Source organism: Hemiscyllium ocellatum, chromosome 6, assembly GCF_020745735.1.
Source record: "Hemiscyllium ocellatum isolate sHemOce1 chromosome 6, sHemOce1.pat.X.cur, whole genome shotgun sequence".
Lineage (NCBI taxonomy): Eukaryota > Metazoa > Chordata > Chondrichthyes > Orectolobiformes > Hemiscylliidae > Hemiscyllium > Hemiscyllium ocellatum.
The window spans coordinates 121,466,802-121,486,647 of record NC_083406.1 but is presented as its reverse complement, the minus strand read 5'-3'; the positions used below and the strand labels follow the sequence as shown (position 1 = coordinate 121,486,647).

Genomic DNA, 19,846 nt, shown 5'->3' with positions numbered 1-19,846 from the left:
ACCTGCTGTGCTTTAACCAGCAACACATTTTCAGCGGTTTGTGGGCTACCATGATGTCAAGGGGTCGGAGTAGTCTGGTAATCATCTCAGAGATGTCTTTGATGTATGGTAGTGTGGCTAGAGTCTCTGGGCATGTTGTGTCTTCTTGTTTGGGTTTGTTGCTTCAGAATTGGCGTGCTCCCAATTATTAATCAGGATTCTAAATCACTGATTCTTAAACAATTTCTCTTTTTGACTTGGTTTTGGGGCAGTGCTCTAGGAAGAGCTCAGCAGGTCAGGTAGCAGCTGAGGAACAGGAGTCAATGTTTTGGGCATAACTCACTCCTGATGAAGGGCTCGTGCCTGAAACATCGACTCTCCCACTCCTCAGATGTTCCCTGACCTGCTGAACATTTCCAGCGCCACACTTTATCAACTCTGACTCCAGCATCTGCAGTCCTCACCTTCTCCATGTTTTGGGGCATCTATTCTCATAGTGCCTCAATGAGTTAACAGCGACTTAATTTGTGAAATAATATTTCGATGAAAATCCTCATGGCGTCTTGCTACATGAAACTAAATGCAAGGTGTTTTTGTTGAAGTTCTCACTGTCAGAGACTCTGGTTGGAGTAGGCTGGGATTATACTCATTGGAATTTAAAAGAATGAGGGGAATCTGAGAGAAACATGTACAATTAAGAAAGGGACAGATAAGTTAGAAAGAGGCGGCTGTTTCCACTGGAAGATGAAACTAGGGGCGTAGCCTCAAAATAAGGGGGAGCAGATTTCGGACGGAGTTGAGGAGGATGTCTTCACCCAGAGGGTTGTGAATCTGTGGAATTCCCTGCCCAGTGAAACAGTTGAGGCTACCTCGCTAAATGTTTTTAAGGCAAAGTTGGATAGATTTTTGAACAGTCGAGGGAGTCAGGGTTATGGAGAGAGGGCCTCAGCAGAGCTGAAAAGGTCAGCCTTGATCATCTTGAATGGTGGAGCAGGTTCGATGGGCCAAATGTACTCCGCCTGCTCCTAGTTCTTACATTCTAATGGTCTAGAGGGTGCTTCACTATCAGAGACGTCTGTTAAAGGGACCCTCAGGATTAGGGACCCGTTTTAAAGGGGGAGTCACCCTTTGCTGTCTCTATAATTTGTATATTTTAAGCTGGAATGTTTAATAAATTTCTTTTCTCTCTCTTTTATCTCCCCCTCCCCCTGACCCTAGCTGTTCTGTGTTTCTCCTGGAACAGAACAATAAGGAGTTGGTTGCGAAGGTATTCGATGGCGGCTTTGTAGCTGACGAGGTGAGACTGGGTGCTCTAACTGGGCAGCGGCCGAGGGTTTCAGAATCCACGCACCATGACCCGAGTGCGGTCCCTGGTTTGGAAATGGTCACCTCTCCAAAAGATCTAGGTCAGACGTGGGGTCGTGATTTTAATGATGTTTGACTAGTTTACTCATGGGACGTGGTCAGGCTGGCATTTATAGCCTGTTCCTAATTGCCCGAGGGCATTTAAGGGTCAACCAGATTGCTGTGGGTCTGGAGTCACATGTAGGCCAGACCAGAATTTCCTTCCCTAAAGGACATCAGTGAACCACCTGAGTTTTTATCACCGTGATTATATGCTAATATCACTGGACAAGTAATCTGGAATGCAAGGCCAGTGTTGAGGGATTAGAATACTTACAGCGTGGAAACAGGCCCTTCGGCCCAACAAGTCCACACCGACCCGCCGAAGCGCAACCCACCCATACCCCTACATTTACCACTTACCTAACACTACGGGCAATTTAGCATGGCCAATTCACCTGACCCGCATGTCTTTGTGTCTGTGGGAGGAAACCGGAGCACCCGGAGGAAACCCACGCAGACACGGGGAGAACGTGCAAACTCCACACAGTCAGTCGCCTGAGGCGGGAATTGAACCCGGGTCTCTGGCGCTGTGAGACAGCAGTGCTAACCACTGTGCCACCCTGCCGCCCGTGTTCTAGTGACACGGGTTCGAAACCCACCGTGCCTGATGGGGAAACTTGAATTCAATAAAATTCTGGAATTAAAAAAACTGGCTTAATGTTGACCATGTAACCACTGCCCTCTGGGTAATTGGGGTTGGCCTGGCCAACACAGCCCCCCCATCCCCCTCCCAATAACACATTAATTCTGGGTAGCTGTACTTTTCGTGTAGATTGGGACAGTCGGGTCGGCAGGAGTGGCAACAATGAAGAATTCTCTCAATATATTCAGAATGGTTTTCTGGAACAATATGCCATGGATTTAACATGTCACAGTAAAAGGAAATAGTGACCATAACATGGTAAAATGTCGAATTCAGTTTGACAGTGAGAAGCTATGCTAAACTTAAATCAGGGTAATGACAAAGGAATGAGGGCAGAGCGAGCTAGAGTGGGCTGGGAAAGGGGTTTAGCAGCAAAGACAGTGGAGAAATGATGGCAACTGTTCGAGAAAAGTTCATTACTCACATCGAGGACATAATCCCGTGAAAAAGAAGGATTTCTGAAATGGAATAAACCGGCCATGTTTAACTAGCGAAGGGGCGGCACGGTGGCTCAGTGGTTAGCACTGCTGCCTCACAGCGTCAGGGACCCAGGTTCGATTCCAGCCTCGGGTAAATGTCTGTGTGGAGTTTGCACGTTCTCCCCCGTGTCTGTGTGGGTTTCCTCCGGGTGCTCCAGTTTCCTCCCACAGTCCAAAGATGTGCAGGTTGGGATGGATTGGCCATGGGAAAAGCAAGGTGAGAGGGTAGGGGAATGGGCCTGGGTGGGATGTTCTTCGGAGGGTCAGTGTGGACTTGTTGGGCCAAATGGCCTGTTTCCACACTGTGGGGATTCTATACGTAATTAAGGACAGAATCAAACTGAAGAAAAACACATACAATGATAGCTGGAGGATTGAGGAAAGTTTTAAAAACTAACAAATCATCAGAACAAAGAGAGCGAAAATAAACCAGAAAGATAAACAATACAGATTATAAAAATGAACAGAAGTGCCACTTTAAGTGTACGAGATGAAGGCTATAATGTACGGTTACGAAGTTAATGGACGATACAAAAATAAATGGGAAGGTAGGTAAGGAGAATGATTGAGGGATAGGGACGGGTTGAGTGAGTGGGTGAAAACCTGGCAGATGGAATATAATGTGAGGTCATGCGCTTTGGCAGGAAGAATGGTCGAGTTGAGTATTATTTAAATGGAGAAATATTGCAGAAAGCCGCAACTTCAGAGGGATTTGGAACTGGTCCTCCTGGGAGCAGATACGGCGGAGGCGGAGGAATTGGGAATACGGGATGGCATTTTTGCAGGAGGTAGGGTGGGAAGAGGTGTAATCCAGGTAGCTGTGGGAGTCGGTGGGTTTGTAAAAAATGTCAGTGTCAAGTCGGTCGTCATTAATGGAGATGGAGAGGTCCAGGAAGGGGAGGGAGGTGTCAGAGATGGTCCAGGTAAATTTAAGGTCAGGGTGGAATGTGTTGGTGAAGTTGATGAATTGCTCAACCTCCTCGCGGGAGCACGAGGTGGCACCAATGTCCACCCTACAAACCTTCGCATAAACCAAATCATCCGCCGACATTTCCGCCACCTCCAAAAAGATCCCACCACCAGGGATATATTTCCCTCCCCACCCCTTTCCACCTTCCGTAAAGACCGTTCCCTCCGTGACTATCTGGTCAGGTCCACGCCCCCCTACAACCCACCCTACCATCCTGGCACCTTCCCCTGCCACCATAGGAACTGTAAAACCTGTGCCCACACCTCCTCCCTCACCTCTATCCAAGGCCCTAAAGGAGCCTTCCACATCCATCAAAGTTTTACCTGCACATCCACTAATATCATTTATTGTATCCGTTGCTCCCGATGTGGTCTCCTCTACATTGGGGAGACTGGGCACCTCCTAACAGAGTGCTTTAGGGAACATCTCCGAGACACCCGCACCAATCAACCACACCGCCCCATGGCCCAACATTTCAACTCCCCCTCCCACTCTGCCGAGGACATGGAGGTCCTGGGCAGCCTCCACCGCCGCTCCCTCACCACCAGACGCCTGGAGGAAGAACGCCTCATCTTCCACCTCGGAACACTTCAACCCCAGGGCATCAATGTGGACTTCAACAGTTTCTTCATTTCCCCTTGCCCCACCTCACCCTAGTTCCTAACTTCCAGCTCAGCACTGTCCCCATGACTTGTCCGGACTTGTCCTACCTGCCTATCTCCTTTTCCACCTATCCACTCCACCCCCTCCTCCCTGACCTATCACCTTCATCCCCTCCCCCACTCATCCATTGTACTCTATGCTACTTTCTCCCCACCCCCACCCTCCTCTAGCTTATCTCTCCACGCTTCAGGCTCACTGCCTTTATTCCTGATGAAGGGCTTTTGCCCGAAACGTCGATTTCGCTGCTCGTTGGATGCTGCCTGAACTGCTGTGCTCTTCCAGCACCACTAATCCAGAATCTAGTTTCCAGCATCTGCTGGATTTGTTTTTACCTCCCTGAGATCAGGAGGCATTCCTTCCCTGGGAGAGATGTGAATCTTTACAATTCACTCCCTCAGATGACTGAGGAACGCTCAGTTACAAGTTACTTTCAGACTTAGAAGCAGATTTAGAATTAGGTTTATTGTCACATGTACGGAAGTACAGGAATATGGTGAGTGTGCACAGTGTCACCACATATGGTGCCATTCTTCGTACAAAGTACCTTGATATAAATCTTACGGACTAACATGGATCCCATATAAAACTAGAGAAATAAGGAGAAAAGCTGATGGTTCTCCATTACTGTTCTTCAGAGAGTAACTGAGAAAGATAAAGAGGTAAAGTTCAATAGTAAGGGTTACCATCCTTCTATAGCCTGTAAACTCTCCAAGCTGGGGGCTTTCTGCACCTGCTCTCGCTATGTCCACACGACCAGCCTCTGCATCCAGGACAGACTGACCATTCCAGTCCCCGGTAACTGACCACACCGCTCCAGCCCCCAGTACACTGACCACACCATTCCAGCCCCGGTACACTGACCACACCGCTCCAGACGTCGGTACACTGACCACACCACTCCAGCCCCCAGTACACTGACCACACCGCTCCAGCCCCCCAGTACGCTGACCCCACCGCTCCAGCCCCAAGTACACTGACCACACCACTCCAGCCCCCAGTACACTGACCACACCGCTCCAGCCCCCTAGTACACTGACCACACCTCTCCAGCCCCCGGTACACTGACCACACCACTACAGACCCTAGTACACTGACCACACCGCTCCAGCCCCCGGTACACTGACCACACCGCTCCAGCCGTCAGTACATTGACCACACCGCTCCAGCCCCCCAGTCCACTGACCACACCGCTCCAGTCCCCTAGTACACTGACCACACCGCTCCAGCCCCAGTACACTGACCACACCACTCCAGCCCCCCAGTACACTGACCACACCGCTCCAGCCCCCGGTACACTGACCACACCGCTCCAGCCCGCCAGTACACTGACCACACCGCTCCAGCCCCCAGTACACTGACCACACCACTCCAGCCTCCGGTACACTGACCACCCTGCTCCAGTCCCCTGTACACTGACCACACCGTTCCAGCCCCCAGTACACTGACCACACCGCTTCAGCCCGCCAGTACACTGACCACACCGGTCCAGCCCCCAGTACACTGACCACACCGCTCCAGCCCCCGGTACACTGACCACACCGCTCCAAACCGCCAGTACACTGACCACATCACTCCAGCCCCCCAGTACACTGACCACACCGCTCCAGTCCCTGGTACACTGACCATACCTCTCCAGCCCCCGGTACACTGACCACACCGCTCCAGCCCCCAGTACACTGACCACACCGCTCCAAACCGCCAGTACACTGACCACATCACTCCAGCCCCCCAGTACACTGACCACACCGCTCCAGTCCCTGGTACACTGACCACACCGCTCCAGCCCCCTAGTACACTGACCACACCGCTCCAGACCCCAGTACACTGACCACACCTCTCCAGTCCCCAGTACACTGACCACACCGCTCCAGCCCCCCAGTACACTGACCACACCACTCCAGTCCCTGGTACACTGACGATACCTCTCCAGTCCCCGGCACACTGACCACACCGCTCCAGCCCTCAGTACACTGACCACACCGCTCAAGTCCAAAGTACACTGACCACACCGCTCCAGCCCCCCAGTCCACTGACCACACCTCTCCAGTCCCCAGTACACTGACAACACCTCTCCAGTCCCCAGTACACTGACCACACCACTCCAGTCCCTGGTACACTGACCACACCGCTCCAGCCCCAGTACACTGACCACACCACTCCAGCCCGCAGTACACTGCCCACACTGCTCCAGCCCCCAGTACACTGACCACACCTCTCCAGCCCCCGGTACACTGACCACACCACTACAGTCCCTCGTACACTGACCATACCGCTCCAGTCCCCAGTACACTGACCACACCGCTCCAGCCCCAGTACACTGACCACACCGCTCCAGTCCCCCAGTACACTGACCACACTGCTCCAGTCCCCAGTACACTGACCACACCACTTCAGTCCCTCGTACACTGACCATACCGCTCCAGTCCCCAGTACACTGACCACACCGCTCCAGCCCCAGTACACTGACCACACCGCTCCAGTCCCCCAGTACACTGACCACACCGCTCCAGTCCCCAGTACACTGCCTACACCGCTCCAGCCCCCAGTACACTGACCACACCGCTCCATTCCCCCAGTACACTGACCACACCGCTCCAGTCCCCAGTACACTGCCCACACCGCTCCAGCCCCCAGTACACTGACCACACCGCTCCAGCCCCAGTACACTGACCACACCACTCCAGTCCCCCAGTACACTGACCACACCACTCCAGCCCCCAGTACACTGACCACACCTCTCCAGTCCCCAGTAGGCTGACCACACCACTCCAGCCCCCAGTACACTGACCACACCTCTCCAGTCCCCAGTAGGCTGACCACACTGCTCCAGCCCCCCAGTACACTGACCACACCTCTCCAGTCCCCAATACACTGACCACACCGCTCCAGCCCCCCGGTACACTGACCACACCGCTCCAGCCCCCAGTACACTGACCACACCGCTCCAGTCCCTGGTACACTGACCATACCTCCCCAGTCCCCAGTGGAGTTTGCACGTTCTCCCCGTGTCTGCGTGGGTTTCCTCCGGGTGCTCCGGTTTCCTCCCACAGTCCAAAGATGTGCGGGTCAGGTGAATTGGCCACGCTAAATTGTCCGTAGTGTTAGGTAAGGGGTAAATGTAAGGGTATGGGTGGGTTGCGCTTCGGCGGGTCGGTGTGGACTTGTTGGGCCGAAGGGCCTGTTTCCACACTGTAAGTAATCTAATCTAATCTACACAGACCACACCGCTCCAGCCCCCAGTACATTGACCACACCGCTCCAGCCCCCTAGTACACTGACCACACCGCTCCAGTCCCCGGTACGCTGACCACAACACTACAGTCCCCAGTACACTGACCACACCGCTCCAGCCCCCGGTACACTGACCACACCGCTCCAGCCGCCAGTACAGTGACCACACCTCTCCAGTCCCCAGTACACTGACCACACCGCTCCAGTCCCCAGTACACTGACCACACCGCTCCAGCCCCCCAGTACACTGACCACACCGCTCCAGTCCCCAGTACACTGACCACACTGCTCCAGCCCCCAGCACACTGCCCACACCGCTCCAGCCCCCAGTACACTGACCACACCGCTCCAGTCCCCGGTACACTGACCACAGCGCTCCAGCCCCCGGTACACTGACCACACCGCTCCAGCCCGCCAGTACGCTGACCACACCGCTCCAGCCCCCCAGTACACTGACCACACCGTTCCAGCCCCAGTACACTGACCACACCGCTCGAGTCCCCAGTACACTGACCACCCCGCTCCAGTCCCCAGTACACTGACCACACCTCTCCAGTCCCTAGTACACTGACCACACCACTCCAGACCCCAGTACACTGACCACACCACTCGAGTCCCCAGTACACTGCCCACACCGCTCCAGCCTCCGGTGCACTGACCACACCGCTCCAGCCCCATTACACTGACCACACCGCTCCAGCCCCAGTACACTGACCACCCCGCTCCAGTCCCCAGTACACTGACCACACCTCTCCAGTCCCTAGTACACTGACCACACCACTCCAGCCCCCCAGTACACTGACCACACCACTCCAGTCCCCAGTACACTGCCCACACCGCTCCAGCCCCCAGTACACTGACCACACCGCTCCAGCCTCCGGTGCACTGACCACACCGCTCCAGCCCCCAGTACACTGACCACACCGCTCCAGCCCCTAGTACACTGACCACTCCTCTCCAGCCCCCGGTACACTGACCACACCGCTCCAGCCGCCAGTACACTGACCACACCGCTCCAGCCCCCAGTGCACTGACCACACCGGTCAAGTCCCCAGAACACTGACCACACCTCTCCAGTCCCTAGTACACTGACCACACCGCTCCAGCCCCCCAGTACACTGACCACACCTCTCCAGTCCCCAGTACACTGACCACACCGCTCCAGTCCCCAGTACACTGACCACAGCGCTCCAGCCCCCCAGTACACTGACCACACCGCTCCGGCCCCCGGTACACTGACCACACCGCTCCAGCCGCCAGTACACTGACCACACCGCTCCAGTCCCCAGTACACTGACCACACCGCTCCAGCCCCCAGCACACTGCCCACACCGCTCCAGCCCCCCAGTACACTGACCACACCGCTCCAGTCCCCGGGACACTGACCACAGCGCTCCAGCCCCCAGTACACTGACCACACCGCTCCAGCCCGCCAGTACACTGACCACACCGCTCCAGCCCCCCAGTACACTGACCACACCGTTCCAGTCCCAGTACACTGACCACCCCGCTCGAGTCCCCAGGACACTGACCACCCCGCTCCAGTCCCCAGTACACTGACCACACCTCTCCAGTCCCTAGTACACTGACCACACCACTCCAGCCCCCAGTACACTGACCACACCGCTCCAGCCTCCGGTGCACTGACCACACCGCTCCAGCCCCCAGTACACTGACCACACCGCTCCAGCCCCAGTACACTGACCACCCCGCTCCAGTCCCCAGTACACTGACCACACCTCTCCAGTCCCTAGTACACTGACCACACCACTCCAGCCCCCAGTACACTGACCACACCACTCCAGTCCCCAGTACACTGCCCACACCGCTCCAGCCCCCAGTACACTGACCACACCGCTCCAGCCTCCGGTGCACTGACCACACCGCTCCAGCCCCCAGTACACTGACCACACCGCTCCAGCCGCCAATACACTGACCACACCGCTCCAGCCCCCAGTGCACTGACCACACCGGTCGAGTCCCCAGTACACTGACCACACCTCTCCAGTCCCTAGTACACTGACCACACCGCTCCAGCCCCCCAGTACACTGACCACACCACTCCAGTCCCCAGTACACTGACCACACCGCTCCAGCCCGCCAGTACACTGACCACACCACTCCAGTCCCCAGTACACTGACCACACTGCTCCAGTCCCCCAGTACACTGACCACAGCGCTCCAGCCCCCCAGTACACTGACCACACCGCTCCGGCCCCCGGTACACTGACCACACCGCTCCAGCCGCCAGTACACTGACCACACCGCTCCAGCCCCCAGCACACTGCCCACACCGCTCCAGTCCCCCAGTACACTGACCACACCGCTCCAGACCCCAGTACACTGACCACACCGCTCCAGCCCCCGATACACTGACCACACCGCTCCAGCCCGTCAGTAAACTGACCACACCGCTCCAGCCCCCCAGTACACTGACCACACCGTTCCAGCCCCAGTACACTGACCACCCCGATCGAGTCCCCAGTACACTGACCACACCGCTCCAGCCCCCAGTACACTGACCACACCGCTCCAGTCCCTGGGACACTGACCACACTGCTCCAGCCCGCCAGTACACTGCCCACACCGCTCCAGCCCCCAGTACACTGACCACACCGCTCCAGCCTCCGGTGCACTGACCACACCGCTCCAGCCCCCAGTACACTGACCACACCGCTCCAGCCCGCCAGTGCACTGACCACACCGCTCCAGTCCCCAGTACACTGACCACACCGCTCCAGTCCCCAGTACACTGACCACACCACTCCAGTCCCCGGTACACTGCCCACACCGCTCCAGCCCCCAGTACACTGACCACACCGCTCCAGTCCCCAGTACACTGCCCACACCGCTCCAGCCCGCAGTACACTGACCACACCGCTCCAGCCCCAGTACACTGACCACACCACTACAGTCCCTAGTACACTGACCATACCGCTCCGGCCCGCAGTACGCTGACCACACCGCTCCAGCCCCAGTACACTGACCACACCACTCCAGCCCCCATTACACTTACCACACCGCTCCAGCCCCAGTACACTGACCACACCGCTCCAGTCCCCAGTACACTGACCACACCTCTCCAGTCTCCAGTAGGCTGACCACACCGCTCCAGCCCCTCGGTACACTGACCACACCGCTCCAGCCCCAGTACACTGACCACCCCGCTCGAGTCCCCAGTACACTGACCACACCGCTCCAGCCCCCAGTACACTGACCACACCGCTCCAGTCCCTGGTACACTGACCACACCGCTCCAGCCCGCCAGTACACTGCCCACACCGCTCCTGCCCCCAGTACACTGACCACACCGCTCCAGCCTCCGGTGCACTGACCACACCGCTCCAGCCCCCAGTACACTGACCACACCGCTCCAGCCCCCAGTGCACTGACCACACCTCTCCAGTCCCCGGTACACTGACCACACCGCTCCAGTCCCCGGTACACTGACCACACCACTCCAGTCCCCAGTACACTGACCACACCGCTCCAGTCCCCAGTACACTGCCCACACCGCTCCAGCCCGCAGTACACTGACCACACCGCTCCAGCCCCAGTACACTGACCACACCACTACAGTGCCTAGTACACTGACCATACCGCTCCAGCCCCCAGTACACTGACCACACCGCTCCAGCCAAAGTACACTGCCCACACCGCTCCAGCCAAAGTACACTGACCACACCACTCCAGCCCCCATTACACTTACCACACCGCTCCAGCCCCAGTACACTGACCACACCGCTCCAGTCCCCAGTACACTGACCACACCGCTCCAGCCCCAGTACACTGACCACACCACGCCATCCCCCATTACACTTACCACACCGCTCCAGCCCCAGTACACTGACCACACCACTCCAGCCCCCATTACACTTACCACACCGCTCCAGCCCCAGTACACTGACCACACCGCTCCAGTCCCCAGTACACTGACCACACCGCTCCAGCCCCAGTACACTGACCACACCACGCCATCCCCCATTACACTTACCACACCGCTCCAGCCCCAGTACACTGACCACACCGCTCCAGTCCCCAGTACACTGACCACACCTCTCCAGTCCCCAGTAGGCTGACCACACCGCTCCAGCCCCCCGGTACACTGACCACACCGCTCCAGCCTCCGGTGCACTGACCACACTGCTCCAGCCCCTCAGTACACTGCCCACACCGCTCCACTCTCCCAGTACACTGACCACACCACTCCAGTCCCCAGTACACTGACCACACCGCTCCAGCCCCAGTACACTGACCACACTGCTCCAGCCCCCAGTACACTGACCACACCGCTCCAGTCCCCCAGTACACTGACCACACCTCTCCAGTCCCCAGTACACTGACCACACCGCTCAAGCCCGCTAGTACACTGACCACACCGCTCCAGCCACCACTACACTGACCACACCGCTCCAGTCCCCCAGTACACTGACCACACCACTCCAGCCCCCAGTACACTGACCACACCTCTCCAGTCCCCAGTAGTCTGACCACACCACTCCAGCCCCCAGTACACTGACCACACCTCTCCAGTCCCCAGTAGGCTGACCACACCGCTCCAGCCCCCCAGTACACTGACCACACCGCTCCAGTCCCTGATACACTGACCACACCTCCCCAGTCCCCAGTACACTGACCACACCGCTCCAGCCTCCGGTGCACCGAGCAGACCGCTCCAGCCCCCAGTACACTGACCACACCGCTCCAGCCCCCAGTACATTGACCACACCGCTCCAGTCCCTGGTACACTGACCACACCTCCCCAGTCCCCAGTACACTGACCACACCGCTCCAGCCCCCAGTACACTGCCCACACCGCTCCAGCCCCATGTACACTGACCACACCGCTCCAGCCTCCGGTGCACTGACCACACCGCTCCAGCCCCCAGTACACTGACCACACCGCACCAGCCCCAGTAAACTGACCACCCCACTCCAGTCCCCAGTACACTGACCACACCTCTCCAGTCCCTAGTACACTGACCACACCACTCCAGCCCCCCAGTACACTGACCACACCACTCCAGTCCCCAGTACACTGCCCACACCGCCCCAGCCCCAGTACACTGACCACACCGCTCCAGCCTCCGGTGCACTGACCACACTGCTCCAGCCCCCAGTACACTGACCACACCGCTCCAGCCCCTAGTACACTGACCACTCCTCTCCAGCCCCCGGTACACTGACCACACCGCTCCAGCCGCCAGTACACTGACCACACCGCTCCAGCCCCCAGTGCACTGACCACACCGGTCGAGTCCCCAGTACACTGACCACACCTCTCCAGTCCCTAGTACACTGACCACACCGCTCCAGCCCCCCAGTACACTGACCACACCACTCCAGTCCCCAGTACACTGACCACACCGCTCCAGCCCGCCAGTACACTGACCACACCGCTCCAGCCCCCCAGTACACTGACCACACCGCTCCAGCCCCCGGTACACTGACCACACCGCTCCAGCCGCCAGTACACTGACCAAACCGCTCCAGTCCCCAGTACACTGACCACACCGCTCCAGCCCCCAGCACACTGCCCACACCGCTCCAGCCCCCCAGTACACTGACCACACCGCTCCAGTCCCCGGTACACTGACCACAGCGCTCCAGCCCCCGGTACACTGACCACACCGCTCCAGCCCGCCAGTACACTGACCACACCGCTCCAGCCCCCCAGTACACTGACCACACCGTTCCAGCCCCAGTACACTGACCACCCCGCTCCAGTCCCCAGTACACTGACCACACCTCTCCAGTCCCTAGTACACTGACCACACCACTCCAGCCACCCAGTACACTGACCACACCACTCCAGTCCCCAGTACACTGCCCACACCGCCCCAGCCCCCAGTACACTGACCACACCGCTCCAGCCTCCGGTGCACTGACCACACTGCTCCAGCCCCCAGTACACTGACCACACTGCTCCAGCCCCCCAGTACACTGACCACACCACTCCAGTCCCCAGTACACTGACCACACCGCTCCAGCCCGCCAGTACACTGACCACACCGCTCCAGCCCCCCAGTACACTGACCACACCGCTCCAGCCCCCGGTACACTGACCACACCGCTCCAGCCGCCAGTACACTGACCACACCGCTCCAGTCCCCAGTACACTGACCACACCGCTCCAGCCCCCAGCACACTGCCCACACCGCTCCAGCCCCCCAGTACACTGACCACACCGCTCCAGTCCCCGGTACACTGACCACAGCACTCCAGCCCCCGGAACACTGACCACACCGCTCCAGCCCGCCAGTACACTGACCACAACGCTCCAGCCCCCCAGTACACTGACCACACCGTTCCAGCCCCAGTACACTGACCACCCCGCTCGAGTCCCCAGGACACTGACCACCCCGCTCCAGTCCCCAGTACACTGACCACACCTCTCCAGTCCCTAGTACACTGACCACACCACTCCAGCCCCCCAGTACACTGACCACACCACTCCAGTCCCCAGTACACTGCCCACACCGCTCCAGCCCCCAGTACACTGACCACACCGCTCCAGCCTCCGGTGCACTGACCACACCGCTCCAGCCCCCAGTACACTGACCACACCGCTCCAGCCCCAGTACACTAACCACCCCGCTCCAGTCCCCAGTACACTGACCGCACCTCTCCAGTCCCTAGTACACTGACCACACCACTCCAGCCCCCCAGTACACTGACCACACCACTCCAGTCCCCAGTACACTGCCCACACCGCTCCAGCCCCCAGTACACTGACCACACCGCTCCGGCCTCCGGTGCACTGACCACACCGCTCCAGCCCCCAGTACACTGACCACACCGCTCCAGCCCCTAGTACACTGACCACTCCTCTCCAGCCCCCGGTACACTGACCACACCGCTCCAGCCGTCAGTACACTGACCACACCACTCCAGCCCCCAGTGCACTGACCACACCGGTCGAGTCCCCAGTACACTGACCACACCTCTCCAGTCCCTAGTACACTGACCACACCGCTCCAGCCCCCCAGCACACTGACCACACCACTCCAGTCCCCAGTACACTGACCACACCGCTCCAGCCCGCCAGTACACTGACCACACCACTCCAGTCCCCAGTACACTGACCACACCGCTCCAGTCCCCCAGTACACTGACCACAGCGCTCCAGCCCCCCAGTACACTGACCACACCGCTCCGGCCCCCGGTACACTGACCACACTGCTCCAGCCGCCAGTACACTGACCACACCGCTCCAGCCCCCAGCACACTGCCCACACCGCTCCAGCCCCCCAGTACACTGACCACACCGCTCCAGACCCCAGTACACTGACCACACCGCTCCAGCCCCCGATACACTGACCACACCGCTCCAGCCCGTCAGTACACTGACCACACCGCTCCAGCCCCCCAGTACACTGACCACACCGTTCCAGCCCCAGTACACTGACCACCCCGCTCGAGTCCCCAGTACACTGACCACACCGCTCCAGCCCCCAGTACACTGACCACACCGCTCCAGTCCCTGGTACACTGACCACACTGCTCCAGCCCGCCAGTACACTGCCCACACCGCTCCAGCCCCCAGTACACTGACCACACCGCTCCAGCCCGCCAGTGCACTGACCACACCGCTCCAGCCCCCAGTACACTGACCACACCTCTCCAGTCCCCAGTACACTGACCACACCGCTCCAGTCCCCAGTACACTGACCACACCACTCCAGTCCCCGGGACACTGCCCACACCGCTCCAGCCCCCAGTACACTGACCACACCGCTCCAGCCCCAGTACACTGACCACACCACTACAGTCCCTAGTACACTGACCATACCGCTCCGGCCCGCAGTACGCTGACCACACCGCTCCAGCCCCAGTACACTGACCACACCACTCCAGCCCCCATTACACTTACCACACCGCTCCAGCCCCAGTACACTGACCACACCGCTCCAGCCCCCAGTACACTGACCACACCGCTCCAGTCCCTGGTACACTGACCACACTGCTCCAGCCCGCCAGTACACTGCCCACACCGCTCCAGCCCCCAGTACACTGACCACACCGCTCCAGCCCGCCAGTGCACTGACCACACCGCTCCAGCCCCCAGTACACTGACCACACCTCTCCAGTCCCCAGTACACTGACCACACCGCTCCAGTCCCTAGTACACTGACCACACTGCTCCAGTCCCCAGTACACTGACCACACCACTCCAGTCCCCGGGACACTGCCCACACCGCTCCAGCCCCCAGTACACTGACCACACCGCTCCAGCCCCAGTACACTGACCACACCACTACAGTCCCTAGTACACTGACCATACCGCTCCGGCCCGCAGTACGCTGACCACACCGCTCCAGCCCCAGTACACTGACCACACCACTCCAGCCCCCATTACACTTACCACACCGCTCCAGCCCCAGTACACTGACCACACCGCTCCAGTCCCCAGTACACTGACCACACCGCTCCAGCCCCAGTACACTGACCACACCACGCCAGCCCCCATGACACTTACCACACCGCTCCAGCCCCAGTACACTGACCACACCGCTCCAGTCCCCAGTACACTGACCACACCTCTCCAGTCCCCAGTAGGCTGACCACACCGCTCCAGCCCCCCGGTACGCTGACCACACCGCTCCAGCCCCAGTACACTGACCACCCCGCTCGAGTCCCCAGTACACTGACCACACCGCTCCAGTCCCTGGTACACTGACCACACCGCTCCAGCCCGCCAGTACACTGCCCACACCGCTCCAGCCCCCAGTACACTGACCACACCGCTCCAGCCTCCGGTGCACTGACCACACCGCTCCAGCCCCCAGTACACTGACCACACCGCTCCAGCCCGCCAGTGCACTGCCCACACCGCTCCAGTCCCCAGTGCACTGACCACACCGCTCCAGTCCCCGGTACACTGACCACACCACTCCAGTCCCCAGTACACTGACCACACCGCTCCAGTCCCCAGTACACTGCCCACACCGCTCCAGCCCGCAGTACACTGACCACACCGCTCCAGCCCCAGTACACTGACCACACCACTACAGTCCATAGTACACTGACCATACCGCTCCAGCCCCCAGTACACTGACCACACCGCACCAGCCACAGTACACTGACCACACCACTCCAGCCCCCATTACACTTACCACACCGCTCCAGCCCCAGTACACTGACCACACCACGCCATCCCCCATTACACTTACCACACCGCTCCAGCCCCAGTACACTGACCACACCGCTCCAGTCCCCAGTACACTGACCACACCTCTCCAGTCCCCAGTAGGCTGACCACACCGCTCCAGCCCCCCGGTACACTGACCACACCGCTCCAGCCTCCGGTGCACTGACCACACTGCTCCAGCCCCTCAGTACACTGCCCACACCGCTCCACTCTCCCAGTACACTGACCACACCACTCCAGTCCCCAGTACACTGACCACACCGCTCCAGCCCCAGTACACTGATCACACTGCTCCAGCCCCCAGTACACTGACCACACCGCTCCAGTCCCCCAGTACACTGACCACACCTCTCCAGTCCCCAGTACACTGACCACACCGCTCAAGCCCGCTAGTACACTGACCACACCGCTCCAGCCACCACTACACTGACCACACCGCTCCAGTCCCCCAGTACACTGACCACACCACTCCAGCCCCCAGTACACTGACCACACCTCTCCAGTCCCCAGTAGGCTGACCACACCACTCCAGCCCCCAGTACACTGACCACACCTCTCCAGTCCCCAGTAGGCTGACCACACCGCTCCAGCCCCCCAGTACACTGACCACACCGCTCCAGTCCCTGATACACTGACCACACCTCCCCAGTCCCCAGTACACTGACCACACCGCTCCAGCCTCCGGTGCACCGAGCAGACCGCTCCAGCCCCCAGTACACTGACCACACCGCTCCAGCCCCCAGTACATTGACCACACCGCTCCAGTCCCTGGTACACTGACCACACCTCCCCAGTCCCCAGTACACTGACCACACCGCTCCAGCCCCCAGTACACTGCCCACACCGCTCCAGCCCCATGTACACTGACCACACCTCTCCAGTCCCCAGTACACTGACCACACCGCTCCAGTCCCCAGTAGGCTGACCACACCGCTCCAGCCCCCCGGTACACTGACCACACCGCTCCAGCCTCCGGTGCACTGACCACACTGCTCCAGCCCCTCAGTACACTGCCCACACCGCTCCACTCTCCCAGTACACTGACCACACCACTCCAGTCCCCAGTACACTGACCACACCGCTCCAGCCCCAGTACACTGACCACACTGCTCCAGCCCCCAGTACACTGACCACACCGCTCCAGTCCCCCAGTACACTGACCACACCTCTCCAGTCCCCAGTACACTGACCACACCGCTCAAGCCCGCTAGTACACTGACCACACCGCTCCAGCCACCACTACACTGACCACACCGCTCCAGTCCCCCAGTACACTGACCACACCACTCCAGCCCCCAGTACACTGACCACACCTCTCCAGTCCCCAGTAGGCTGACCACACCACTCCAGCCCCCAGTACACTGACCACACCTCTCCAGTCCCCAGTAGGCTGACCACACCGCTCCAGCCCCCCAGTACACTGACCACACCGCTCCAGTCCCTGATACACTGACCACACCTCCCCAGTCCCCAGTACACTGACCACACCGCTCCAGCCTCCGGTGCACCGAGCAGACCGCTCCAGCCCCCAGTACACTGACCACACCGCTCCAGCCCCCAGTACATTGACCACACCGCTCCAGTCCCTGGTACACTGACCACACCTCCCCAGTCCCCAGTACACTGACCACACCGCTCCAGCCCCCAGTACACTGCCCACACCGCTCCAGCCCCATGTACACTGACCACACCGCTCCAGCCTCCGGTGCACTGACCACACCGCTCCAGCCCCCAGTACACTGACCACACCGCTCCAGCCCCAGTACACTGACCACCCCACTCCAGTCCCCAGTACACTGACCACACCTCTCCAGTCCCTAGTACACTGACCACACCACTCCAGCCCCCCAGTACACTGACCACACCACTCCAGTCCCCAGTACACTGCCCACACCGCCCCAGCCCCCAGTACACTGACCACACCGCTCCAGCCTCCGGTGCACTGACCACACCGCTCCAGCCCCCAGTACACTGACCACACCGCTCCAGCCCCTAGTACACTGACCACTCCTCTCCAGCCCCCGGTACACTGACCACACCGCTCCAGCCGCCAGTACACTGACCACACCGCTCCAGCCCCCAGTGCACTGACCACACCGGTCGAGTCCCCAGTACACTGACCACACCTCTCCAGTCCCCTAGGACACTGACCACACCGCTCCAGCCCCCCAGTACACTGACCACACCGCTCCAGCCCCCGGTACACTGACCACACCGCTCCAGCCGCCAGTACACTGACCACACCGCTCCAGTCCCCAGTACACTGACCACACCTCTCCAGTCCCCAGTACACTGACCACACCGCTCCAGTCCCCGGTACACTGCCCACACCGCTACAGCCCCCAGTACACTGACCACACCGCTCCAGTCCCCAGTACACTGCCCACACCGCTCCAGCCCGCAGTACACTGACCACACCGCTCCAGCCCCAGTACACTGACCACACCACTACAGTCCCTAGTACACTGACCATTCCGCTCCAGCCCCCAGTACACTGACCACACCGCTCCAGCCCCAGTACACTGACCACACCACTCCAGCCCCCATTACACTTACCACACCGCTCCAGCCCCAGTACACTGACCACACCGCTCCAGTCCCCAGTACACTGACCACACCGCTCCAGCCCCAGTACACTGACCACACCACGCCAGCCCCCATTACACTTACCACACCGCTCCAGCCCCAGTACACTGACCACACTGCTCCAGTCCCCAGTACACTGACCACACCACTCCAGTCCCCAGTACACTGACCACACCTCTCCAGTCCCCAGTAGGCTGACCACAACGCTCCAGCCCCCCGGTACACTGACCACACCGCTCCAGCCTCCGGTGCACTGACCACACTGCTCCAGCCCCTCAGTACACTGCCCACACCGCTCCACTCTCCCAGTACACTGACCACACCACTCCAGTCCCCAGTACACTGACCACACCGCTCCAGTCCCCGGTACACTGACCACACCGCTCCAGTCCCCAGTACACTGACCACACCGCTCAAGCCCGCTAGTACACTGACCACACCGCTCCAGCCACCACTACACTGACCACACCGCTCCAGTCCCCCAGTACACTGACCACACCACTCCAGCCCCCAGTACACTGACCACACCTCTCCAGTCCCCAGTAGGCTGAACACACCACTCCAGCCCCCAGTACACTGACCACACCGCTCCAGTCCCCAGTAGGCTGACCACACCGCTCCAGCCCCCCAGTACACTGACCACACCGCTCCAGTCCCTGATACACTGACCACACCTCCCCAGTCCCCAGTACACTGACCACACCGCTCCAGCCTCCGGTGCACCGAGCAGACCGCTC

At 59.6% G+C, this 19,846-nt stretch overlaps 1 protein-coding gene across 3 annotated transcripts in view; it reads left to right on the top strand.

Annotated features, from left to right (window-relative positions):
- The window catches only part of LOC132816569 (cGMP-dependent 3',5'-cyclic phosphodiesterase), a 312,596-nt gene that overhangs the window by 217,581 nt on the left and 75,169 nt on the right, over nt 1–19,846 (top strand). For all 3 annotated transcript variants that reach the window (XM_060826337.1, XM_060826336.1, XM_060826338.1), the window contains one exon: nt 1,198–1,276. In XM_060826337.1, coding sequence (XP_060682320.1) covers nt 1,198–1,276 — 79 coding nt within the window. The remainder of the gene's footprint in view (nt 1–1,197; nt 1,277–19,846) is intronic.